Source organism: Podarcis tiliguerta (assembly GCF_965153285.1).
Source record: "Podarcis tiliguerta genome assembly, chromosome: 8".
Lineage (NCBI taxonomy): Eukaryota > Metazoa > Chordata > Lepidosauria > Squamata > Lacertidae > Podarcis > Podarcis tiliguerta.
This window is the reverse complement of record NC_139541.1, coordinates 50877509-50890256: the sequence shown is the minus strand read 5'-3', so window position 1 is coordinate 50890256 and position 12748 is coordinate 50877509. Positions and strand designations below refer to the sequence as shown.

Sequence of the window (12748 nt, the reverse complement as noted above, 5' to 3'; positions counted from 1 at the left end):
CTTATATGATGAGTAATGTCAGGAGCAGCATGTATACAAATTATATAAGGATGGAATGCACTCTGTTTCTATACTTAAAATAAAATTAGCCAAGCCATATTAAAACACCTTCTTTTTGGCCAGAACCTCCTATTCTTCTTCACCTTCATCTTTAGGCAAACAACACTACATTATATGCTTGTAAATCCCCTTAAAGTACTCCTGGTTTTGCATCTGTTAGTTACTACACTAAGGCAAATTCATAAATGAATAATCAATAATGACTCCTGGGGAGAAACCGCTACTAACACAGCACATAGGAGAAAAGAATGCTTTGTGTTCATTTGGCTTTTCTTTTATGGTGTGGCATGTCTGACAGGGAATTTGTGCAGCTGGAAACTCTACTTTAAAAAAGTCCTCGGCCAGTAAACCACAAGTTCAGCATTGAAAGAAAACAGAGGAGCAAAAATAGGAGTGAAATAGGTGGAGGAAGCCCACACATCACAGTATCCCATAGTTAAGCCAGTGATCATGGTTTGTTTCCTCTCAGTGTATGCTGAGAGAAGGAATGATTTGCTTACGCACAGTAAACCATGGCTTATGGCTTTACACGGTGTGTGAACAAGGTCAATGGCTCAACCTGAAAGAAGGGACTCAAAGTCTGCACACATACACCATCTTGAATCCCTCCAGCAAAGGGACACAGTTTCAGACTAGTTTTTGCTAGTGCACTGCTGACATAGTTTGGAGTTCAAGTTTCCACTGCAAACTTCACATGGAATGTCCTTTGCCTTTTGCACATGGGCTTTTCCGAAGAATAAGCAGCTGCATATCAAGTGCACGGCATGGAACTTTCAACAGAATTCATAGGGCAATGATGGACTTCCTTTCAGATGAGAGGGCATGGGGAGAGAAAGCCAGTTGCTCTGTTGACACCTCCCCCCCCAAAAAAATACTGTGGAAAATGTGGAAAATTCGGGTTGTTAAAAAGGCTTTTTAAAAGCAACAACATCAACTCTCATTCAAATAGTCTCTTTCTCTTTCATATGATAAACAAAGTACTTTTTAAAGTAACATCTTAAAATAATATTATGGCCAGTTACACTACTGCAAAATACTTATTTCCAGAATTCAAAGACAGCACTGTTAGGGGTTTTACCATTCCTACTGTCTTCATCTGGATTGTAACAACATTAGGACCAAACACATAGTTCCGGCAAAAGAGTGGCAGAACTAAACAGCCTCTCAGCACTCTCATTTCTCACTTGCCTCCTAATCAACATACACCATCAAGGGACAATGAACATAAAACCAAAAGCTAAGGAGACAGGGAGGGAGGGGGATGATCACCACACCCTATGTGAGGATTCACAGCAAAAGAAGGAACAGATTTTGCCAACTCGACACTAAACCCTTATTATGACAAATCCTGCAATAAGTCACTGGCTCAGCATTAATATCTGCATGAAGACACCCCCTGCTAGTATCCTATCCTATCAACCGGGATGTGTATGTTAATGATCAGAGAGAGGCAAGCAGACAAAGACATTGCTATACTGTACAACTAATCCTACTTCAGATAAACTGTCCCTTTCCATACAGACCCCTGCCTCCAAATAAACCCCATAGCAAGCACATAGCAAGCCTCGCAAGAGAACCAGGAGGAGGAGGAGGCAGACAGACACCATCACAGGTCTGCTCAGGTGCTGGCTCCGCTCAAAACTCCACTCACTTTGTCTTCCCCACCCATGTTCCAAGAAACTAAACAGTCTCCAATTTCCACATCTGGAAGGTGTGTTTGCTTCTTTTGGTTTCTGTGTTTTGGTTCCTCTTTGAATTAATTATTTTAGCATTCTGTTTCCAATATCCATATGGATCCATTTTTTTCATATATATTTTTTAAGTCATATTTTATTAATGTTGCTTTGGGGACTCCAATCAAAAAGTGATTACAAATTAAATACATTTACATTTTAAATACCTACTTAACTAACCCATTGGGTTCCAATCTGTTTCCCTCTTTGGGGTTTAGGGTAGCACACATGGCAGGAATCCTGTTTTATTCTGCCAGGGAGCTTAAATGGAAAATTCCTGACTTGCCCCAAGGTGCCAAGTATGCTTCCTGACCAAACAGATCAGCCCCCAGGCCTCCCCAGTCCAAATCCAACATGCCAGTCACTATGCCTCATCGGCTCCCAGACTGTCTTTCCCAAATAACCAAGACGGGCACAGGTTTTGTGCATCTGCTGTACCTGAGTTATCCATGTTGACGTCAGCTTCCTGCTCCAGGATGTCGCAGCAGCTGTCAACAGCTGCCAGCCTCTGTCTTGTGCCCAGCTTGGCAATGGAGCCAACGCTTCCCTCAGTCTTCACCTGGCAACTGGCCTTTCACACCTTGGACTTGTAGAGCCTGCTGGGAAGATAGAAACCCTTGTATGGGAGGCATGCTAATAATACCAACAGCACTAAGACACTCCCAACCCAATACGGAACTATTTGCAAATAATTCATGATTCAAGTGCCTGGGGAATTGTCATCAATTAAAGTTGTTGATGATATCTTACGTCTTCTCTGCCTGACAAATATGATAATGGTTGCTGGTTTTTCCCTATATTTGATCCACAGTAAGAAAAAATACTATGTTAGCATAGTTATTATGCCACTATAGTTGACAGCCCTTGCTTACCGTAGGTCCGGAGTGTTATTTGTTTAATGGGGGGAGGGGATTAAGGCTTGCCCCAAGCTAAATTATTTCTATAGAAATTAATGGAAATCCATGTTGGTTATCAATTGTTTTTAATGGGTCTACTGAGAGTAGAACACTAGCTACAACGTCAGTAAGTGTGAACTATTTTCTCAACTTGCCATTTGTCAGCACCGAAAGAAACACTTTGGCACATCCAATTCTGCCACATGAACATTGTGAAATGAACTCCCATCCCTTGAAGTCTAAAACTTTCCAGGGAGGTGCCTGCTTATTAACAAGAGCAACCCACATTTATCTGCATAGCTACAACTTCCTCTGCGAGGTTTTTTGTGCCAAGAAGAAGAAGAGTTTGGATTTGATATCCCGCTTTATCCCTATTCGATGTCTCAAAGCAGCTAACATTCTCCTTTCCCTTCCTCCCCCACATCAAACACTCTGTGAGGTGAGTGGGGCTGAGAGACTTCAGAGAAGTGTGACTGACCCAAGGTCACCCAGCAGCTGCATATGGAGGAGCGGAGACGCGAACCCGGTTCACCAGATTACAAGACTACCGCTCTTAACCACTACACCACACACACAGAAGACACATGGGCAGCATTGTACTTTGAGATTGGCTGTCTTGGTTGATAGAAGCAGCTGCTGAAGCTGGGCAAAAGGACATTATGGGCACTGAGGAAAGTACTGTCAGGGCGAATTGTCTTTACTTTGCCCTCTAAAATCTGGAAACCCATCAAACAAGCAGATTGGTTGCTGAATACTTTAAAGATGGTCTATAAAGATGGAAAAACTCACTCTGATAAAGTCATATTGAACTTCTCACCACTTTTAAAAACCACCACCACTATCCATTGGATTACAGGGAATCCAGATGTGTTGGTCCTATCACTCCCTTTGCTACCACAGCCCAGTGAAGGGGGTGTACAGGATAATTTTCTATGCACTGCGTTAGAATAATTTGATGGATGGGTGGAAAATCAGCTTAACACCCTTGCAAGAAACATGCCCAACTACAAGCTTCCACATTCTTTTTATTCCCCTTCCCCCTGCACTTTTCCTACTGCAACTCCTGCTTCTTACAACCTCTTCCCACAAACCAAGGGCCAAACTGCATGCAGCAATCTAGAGACACAGGCCCAGTTACCCAAAATGTTGTTTCTCTTCACAAGCACATTCCCTTGCCTGCCAGCCCCCATGCCAATGAAGTGGGCAGCTGAACACTGATACCAGATTGTGCCATTTCACCTGTCTTTTTTCAAAGTAGAATGATTATGACATTGACCATGAGGAGAAAATTCCTCCACCACATGAAGAGAAGTATGACTTCAGCCATTGTGTCCACTGCTGTCTGTTCACTCTCACTGCCATCTGTTCCAGGATGTTGCTACTGTCAGAAGTGAAGAGCACTCAAGTTCCTTCAGCTACTGTGGCAGTGCAATTCCTCTCCCACTGCTATCCACAGGCTACTACACTACAATAAAAACCAGTTCAAGAACCCACTTATATCACTTATTACATTCCCAATCTACCAATGATTGATGGTGTGTGAGTGTGGGTGTGCAGACTTTTCCCATGTGTTTTATAGTTCCTTTCCTGAATGGACAGTGCATCACTCAGAATGGCACAGAAAAAAATTACAAGCAATGTTTCCACTGACTCCTTGGAAGAACGCTTTGGCTAGACTTCCTCTTAAACAATAATGTAAGGTATATACTTGCTGGAAGCTCCATCAAGAGCTGGTGCGCGCGATCATGTAGAGGAGAAACAATACCCTGCTACATTTTTAAGACAAGGTAGTCTTGTTCTTTCATCTCTGACTTTGAAATCCTTCAAGGTCATCTTCACTTGCATGGTCAGAAGATGGGCATACAGTAGCAGAATAGCAACCTCAAAAGATTATTTGCTCAAATTCTGCCTGTTGTTTCACACTAGATTTTTAAAAATAATATATATCTCAAAGGCACATCTGACTAAATCTCACCAAAGATAGTATAGTTAGTGTCAAAAAGCTACCTCCTTCCATGTTTTCTAGTATCTGAAGCTGGCATGCAAGCCCCTCCTCTTTCTGGCAATCTGCCAACATTTCTCTGAAGTTTGCAAATCCTGCAGCTCAAAATAGTCCAGGTCAGTGGAAGAATGGCAAGTTTCCCATTGAAACCCAAGACACAGGCATCTCTCATGAGCTGTAGAGAAGAAGAGATTCAACAAGTCTTTTGTCTCTCTACTGACCCAGCAAGGACACACCAGGCCCAGTTTCAAATGCAGGCACTAACTTTAGGAAACTCCATGGAATAAGTTCTCGGATTTCAAGACACAAGAGGATGCATGAATAATGCATGGAGAAGCACAATACAAATTTCTGTCACAGGAAAAAACAGTGTCTTGTAAATTTTCAGAAACCATTCTAAAGTTCACACGTATCCTTTCTATTATTTATACAACTTATATCTTGCTCTTTCTCCTCAAGAAGCCCCAGGCAGCAAACCTAAGAACAAAGCAGAGTAGTACAGGCTTCCTCAAACTCGGCCCTCCAGATGTTTCGAGACTACAGTTCCCATCATCCCTGACCAATGGTCCTGCTAGCCAGGGATCATGTGAGTTGTAGGCCAAAAACATCTGGAGGGCAGAGTCTGAGGAAGCCTGGAGTAGTAGAAAAGCATTTTAAAAACAGTTAAACATGTTTTTCTAAGAACATTTAGAAAACACAGTTTTACCAGTAATTTCAGGGTTGCATGGGGAAACAAGAATGCTTTTAACTTATTCCTAAAAGTCAACAACACACCTCACCAGGGAGAGCATTCCACAAATGGGAAACAACCACTGAGAAGGCCCTGTCACAATATTTCACAATACTGTAAATTCACAATATATGAGGATGATACCACATGCACATGAACTTAGCTGCAAGGCTCAAGTTTACAGAAAAGTAAATGTTATGAAAAATGCCCTGGTTATAAGCTGAATGAAAAGAAATCTTCTAGGGAATAATATTAGGACTCAAATGTGCAAAATAATGTCAGATATACAAGCACCACAGAAAAAAGAAAATAAATATCTAGTGATAAGACTGGGAGATTTATACAGGTGAAAGTACTTGCTTGTGAATAAAAAATAGAAGCTAATAAAATATGAAAGAATATTTAAATGTCATGGAAAGCAAGAATAGCAGCAGTGAAGATACTGCTCATACTTAGCATTGGGTTGTATCCAATATAAGTTCCACTCGGAGTAGAGCAATTAAAATTAATGACTATCTTAGGTCAATTTCAATTGGATTCCTCTGAGTATTATTTTTGTTTGTTTGTTTATTTGGTTTATTACTATCATCATCATCATCATCATCATTATTATTAATTGTATGCTGCCCTGCACCCAAAGATCTCATGGCAGTTCACAGATGAAATGTTTTAAGATGAGAAAAGGGGATTAAAAAAATCCACAGACAGCAGTAAGACAGCAAGAGTATTTTATAATATTTCACCAGGCGGAAGAACAAATTCCAAGTCATTCATTCTATCATTTATCATCTCAACTGGTGTCATTGTAATAAGATGTACTGTAATAAAAGATTTCCAAGAACTTTCTAATTAATTTAATAGCTGCAAGAATCAAAGGGACTAGCATATGAAAGAACATACATTGCTGAATGGTTAAATGAAATATGGAAAGTGTTGCTTATTGTGAAATTGACATATCTGGTGAAATATAATGAAAGGGTAGAAGGAATATATAAAGTAAGAAGTTATAAAATGAACTGGAACTTGCCTTTTCAAACACATATTTTAACCCAAATGTCTACCTTACTTTCTGAGTTTTATAGTAGGATTGAGGAACCTTTGGTTCACATCCTATGTGAAGTCATGTAGAAATGCAGCTGGATTGACTGCATGGGGAACTTGATCGTGCAGGTAATCCCTACAAAAAGGAAGGATTGACTACACAACCTATGAGCTGATAGGTGGTGAGTTCAAGTTTACTGGATTGGCTACATAACCTAGTTCTCCGTGAGAAACTTGGATCACGCAGCTAATCCCTGCAAAAAGCAGGACTGAATATTAAGCCTGCAGGATTGGCTGTGCAACCTAGTTTCCAATGAGGAACTCAATCGCCCAGCAGATACCTGCAGAAAGGAGCTTTACTAACACTAGGCTTGGGGCTTGTAAATCAGAGAGCATAGGGCTCTGTAGTTTGCATTTGGACCACCTAACACCAGCTAATAAACAAGAAGGTGCACTGCAGACCAAAGTCTATAGGCTATCTGCAACACAGTCCCACAGAAAATGCACCACAAAAATCTAACCTGGAGGTCACTGAGGCATGCATGACAGCGAAGAGCGCTATGACCATAAACTAGACATAAAACCAGCCTGTGTCTTTGTTTCTCCTGATCCTCTGCTTAATTCAGCACCTGGTTTGCCACACCCACCCAAGCTTCAACAGCTGTCCTGACTCCATGCCCCCACCTATCTATCTCAACTACTAAGGCTGTGAGAGTAGCTGCTTCTATGAGGCTCACTGAAAGCACAGCCCAAAATAGCAGCAAATGAAGTGATCACTCTTTAAAGATGTCGCATCATGCACCTGGGGAAGACTGAAGAATTTCAGCATTAATTTACAGTAAACATTTTATGTGCATCAGGATGCATTTTAATTAGAAGCAAAGCAAGTTTACAGGGTTCTGAATAAATAAAACAAAAGGCTGCAACAAATCAGATGCGAAACTAGATACAGAAAAGAAAATCTCTTTGAAGAACTTTATTTTTTGTTGTGTCTGATCTCAATAATGCTGACAAGACAGGTTGCTGCAATCAGGAGTCATCCAACAGCAGACCGAAGAGTCAGAAGAAATACTGGCAAGGAAAGAAGCCCAACCAGTCCAAGATTGTGTAAGTCAGGCACCTGTGCCAGATCCCCAAAGAAAGCACAGCAGGCAGGAGAATGGGATGGTCCCAACACTTGAGAGGAAGGAAGCTATCATTTGGAAGGCTCGTAAGACTCTGGCTGGCTGGCACCCAGAGACAGCAGAAATGGAAAGGCCTCACACCAGCCTCCTCACTTCCAGTGCTTGCTCATCTTGGCAGCCGTGTCCATTTTCACCAAGACATACGGCGTACTCTTAATCCCAGCAGCACCAGGGCCCAAGACAAGGGACTGTGTGTTTGCACTAATTCCCCTAGGCTCAGGATGAGAACAACCACTGACCTTAGACAAGCAGTCTGAGTAAACTCCACTACATCCAGAACAAGCCTGATTATTAGCAAATCAGTTGGGTCAAGGGAAGGGGGGGGGGATTTTCGCAGTCAGGGTTTTCCCTAAAACTGATAGGTTGAAATTTTGCTACCTTTAAAAATATTTTAGTTTTCTTACAGTCACTAACTGCCCGTGCAGTGTGCCCCTTACCTGGCCTGCCCCACCTCCCACATCATACCTCCCCCTACCCTTATTTTCATTATAAGGGTTGTATACTAAGTGTTGGGACGCGGGTGGCACTGTGGGTAAAACCTCAGCGCCTAGGACATGCCGATCGCATGGTCGGCGGTTCGAATCCCCGCGGCGGGGTGAGCTCCCGTCGTTCAGTCCCAGCTCCTGCCTACCTAGCAGTTCGAAAGCCCCCTTAAGTGCAAGTAGATAAATAGGTACCACTTACTAGCGGGAAGGTAAACGGCGTTTCCGTGTGCTGCGCTGGCTCGCCAGATGCAGCTTGTCACGCTGGCCACGTGACCCGGAAGTGTCTGCGGACAGCGCTGGCTCCCGGCCTCTAGAGTGAGATGAGCGCACAACCCTAGAGTCTGTCAAGACTGGCCCGTACGGGCAGGGGTACCTTTACCTTTATAGTAAGTGTATATTGACCTCTAAAACCAAAGGTGTTTCAGGTGAATTTGAACTTTTAATCCCTGATTTATTATATTGTGTATTTTAAGTGGAGGAATGCTATAAAATGCAGTTTTATTATAAATAATTTGCAAACCTGCCACTTTTTGATAGTTTCAAAATAGTTGTTTTAAGTGGGGAGCTGCAGCTAATGGGTCAAACAGCATAATAACCATAATTTCCATAACCATAAATTAATTAGGTGTTCTTTCCCCTTCTTAGTACCTCTAGATTTTTTTAAAAAATAATTTAAATTCATAGCCATTTATTCTAACCTTAGCTGTAGAGGGTTGGTAAGTGGGTTTAATGGTATTAGTTATTTGTGGTGCTAGATACAGGAGAAACCTATTTTCTATATAATCAAAGGCTTTAAAGGTATCTATAGCTACCTTTTACATTGTTGAGAGGAAAAAGCTGCTCATGCTTCTGAGGCACAACAAACCTACACTGGTTTAAGACTCATGCAGGGGAATGCAGCTAATAGGTAATTATCAGCGTTTTTTCCAAATGACATTGCCCCACATTGCTTTAGAGAAGTCATTGAAGCTATAATTGTATAAAATAAATACATGTTTGCTGAATTGATAGGACTCAAATATTACTTCTATCCTTCTTGGGGGGAGCAGAGAGAGAGAGAGAGAGAGAGAGAATTTCTGGGAGATCATAGAACTTTTACAAAATGTCTGTGTCTTAGGCACCCAGTGTGCACGCGCAAACACACACACACACACACACACACACTGATATGGCTGTTTGGGTGGGGCATGGAAAGTGAAGGAAGGGCCTCTATATATCAGTCTTTAAGGAACAACAATGGGAGAGGGCTATCGTACTCATCTCCTGCTTGGCTTCTCTTAGAGTTCTGGTTGGCCACAATGGAAAATGAGGTGTAAATAATGTTTGGACTTGATTCAACAGTGCTCCTCTTTATGTACTTATGAGAGGAGACATAGAGGCACATCAGTCTCAGATATACCGTATTTTTCGCTCTATAAGACGCACCAGACAACAAGACGCACCTAGTTTTTGGAGGAGAAAACAATAAAAAAATATTCTGAATCTCAAGCCAGAACAGCAAGAGGAATCACTGCGCAGTGAAAGTAGCAATCCCTCTTGCTGTTCTGGCTTCTGTGATAGCTGCGCAGCCTTCATTCACTCCATAAGATGCACACACATTTCCCCTTACTTTTTAGGAGGAAAAAAGTGAGTCTGATAGAGCAAAAAATACGGTAATTCCTCCTTGCTCCTGGGAAGAGTGATATATTATACACAATGGACACTACTAGATCTGTAGGGCAAACTTAAAAGGGAAAAGCAATAGAAATAAATGTTCTGCTATTCTGTATTATGAAGGTTTGATATTCTGTATTTTTCCACAGAGAAATCCAGGAATTAGTGACCCCACCCAGTAAGATTCCCCTTGTATGGGATAGGTGGGAAACCAAACTGGAAATCAAATTACTACTTTTACGATAGACAATGTGTGCATGTGCCACTGGAAGCTATAAGAGAAACACTCTGACAAACTATTTATTGAAGCACATGAATATGGCAGAAAGGCCATCCCACTAAATAATCACCACAGCTTTTTGCAACCATATATCAGCAGAGATGCCAGCATTAATCAATTAAACTAGTGCAGAGGCCAAGAATCACAATCAACAAACCAATCTGCAGCTTTCAAGGAACACTGAAAGGTACTGGGATAGGAGGCTGGAACAAACTAGTGCAGACATCAGTGACTACCATCAATGCTCCATGTTATCAGGTAGAACTGCCAACTTATTAGGATTGTTAATCACCTGGCCTGATTAAAAGTATATCTATATTAATAAAACCTCGATGAAACTGCCTTTGAGGGATCTTGACAGAAGCAAACTATTAATTTTCATCAAACTCTGAGGGAAATGGGATACTTCCCACAACAGTTGCATAAAAGAATCACAATGGTTTTGAGAGAGGTCAAGAACTATCAGCATTATGAAATATTCAGGTTTAAAGGCACCTTGACATTGACTGCAATCTTCAGTTGCCTTCAATGCTACTAAGAACATAAGCCTTTGTGATGCCACTCTATAAGTGTCCCTCTTTGCTAGCTTTGGATACAAACTGGAAGGAAAATCCATTAGATTACAAAGGGTGGGATGGGAGAACAAGTTTGTGGGGCATCCATGGCTGAATGGCTTTTCACTGCTGTGAATTCAGTAATATTTGCTCATTGTTATTCCCAGTGATTAACAGGAAGTCAATTTTCAATCTGCAGTTAAAGTTTAGTCAATTAATTGTAGTGATTGAATCAATTAAAGTAGGCAATCCTATTATATGGTGGCATCTAACATGCCATGTAGGGACATAACAAGGGGACAGACACTCTCTACCTATTAAACAATTCCCTTTCCCAGGGCTGTTGTGGGGATGAAAAACAGTTTGTGATGAAAGCTAGAAATACAGATAAAAACGATAGCATTACTATAAAGGTGTATGACCAAAAATTCTTGTTTCCAATGCCAGTAGGAATGGAATTAATGCTTTGCTATGTATTATTTTAGTTTAGTTGCTTGAAGCATGCTTTAATTGTCAAAAAGTAAAAAAAAAAAAAAATGCCATAAAGGTACAGACAATCTTTGACCGTTCTATTAGGAAAACACAGCCAACCCAATGTCAGATCACTCAACTATTTCCACACATACCAGTCAGACACATGTTGGTCCTATGCATCTTACTCAGTTTCCTCAAGGAGGGAAAAAAGAATGTGACTAATTAAGAAAAAGTGAACACACTTGCAGTGCTTTCTGTTCCTCCCTGCTTCTCTATGAAAGACAGAAAAGGGATCCCACAGATCTCTCCTGAGTCCGTAATGGGGGCAGTGAAGAAATGCACAACCATAGCGCGCCATCCCTAAACTTGCCTGAAAGGTAGTCTCTGACCTTGAAGCCTTTTGCCCCAATCCCAAATGTCCACAGACCAAATGTGTTTACTCATTAGTGACCAAAGGCCCTCTGTGTATGCTCAGAGGCATTCTAACCTTTACAGCTTCACATGTTTCAGGACTGAGTTCTGGCACTGAAAATTGATTTTGGTGCTAAGCTCTGGAGAACTCTAGCTTAAGCCCTGCACAGAACTAGGATGGAAAAAAATATAGCTCAAGGGTAATCCTATATTTTCTTCTGGTCCAATTGTACATTCCTCTTTGCCAGAATTTCCGACATATTGTGACATTAGTGGATTGTCATCCTTGCTGTATATGATACGTTTTTAATACTTAAGAGAGGAAACAGGAGAGAATATGGAACGTAAGAGTTAGAGGTTCAAATATACATGTGAAAATTCTAGATACCCTATTTGTTTTTCTCTCTCAATTGAGCTTCAGCATCTAGCCCTAGAGCAGCCTTCCCAAACCCTGATACATGCCAGATATTTTGGGTCACAACTCTCACAGCACCAGCTCTGCTGGAGTAGACAATATAGGTGAGGCAGATGTAAGTAAGTCCAAAACCTCTGGAGCACATCAACTTACAGAAGTCTGCCCTAGAGTAATCCCAACGGTAGAAAGGAACCCGAAAAAGGATGCTGTTCTGACTCACCGTGTAGATGGCAAGCTAAACAGCCACCATCAGTTCAATAGGAGCCAGTCCCTTTAAAAATGTATCAAATCAAATGCACTTACCCAGCTTTATCTGCTGCCAGAGATAACAAAACCACAAGGACAAAGTGAGGCCACGTGCTTTTCTCCAATGTAAGCCAATGATTTGTTTTTCCAATGCTGTTAAAATGTAACTTTTCTCTGGAGGAAAGAGTAGGGACAAAAGTCTTCGTCCTCCAGCCTGGCAGTAGCACCTTTGTCTGCCAAGCCCTGGAGTTGCCTAATTGTTGGTGTCTGTTTTAGTCTCTCTTCCTCCGAAACCCTCCACTCATCTGTGGCATCTAGAATGGAATGCCAGAAATGCAGCAGTGCTGGTTACTGAGTCGCTCCTGGCAGCAGCAGCAGCAGTGAGAAAAAGGGTGGAGGAGGCATGGAGGATGATCCAAAAGGCAACACTCACACTGTGTTTGGTAGGAGGTGCCTTCCCCCGCAAGTTTCTCACTCACGCAGGTCCCAGGTCATGACGTGGGATTCTAAGGCAGGCATCTGCAAGAAAACAGAACAGGTATTTCAACAGGAGGCACAGTTCCAAAATCCCAGAAGTTAGTAAA

General features: G+C 41.7%; 1 protein-coding gene across 16 annotated transcripts in view; it reads right to left on the bottom strand.

Moving 5' to 3' along the window:
• KIFC3 (kinesin family member C3) overlaps nucleotides 1–12748 on the bottom strand; it is a 34258-nt gene that overhangs the window by 19974 nt on the left and 1536 nt on the right. For 7 of the 16 annotated variants that reach the window (XM_083452867.1, XM_083452872.1, XM_083452881.1 and 4 more), the window contains exons 2-3: nucleotides 12222–12683; nucleotides 2232–2389 (exon numbers count right to left, since the gene is read on the bottom strand). In XM_083452867.1, the coding sequence (XP_083308993.1) occupies nucleotides 2232–2244 (13 nt within the window). In that variant the 5' untranslated portion in view covers nucleotides 2245–2389; nucleotides 12222–12683. Of the gene's footprint in view, nucleotides 1–2231; nucleotides 2393–12221; nucleotides 12684–12748 lie in introns of those variants that run through there. The other 9 variants (XM_083452870.1, XM_083452876.1, XM_083452877.1 and 6 more) reach the window with 4 other exon arrangements.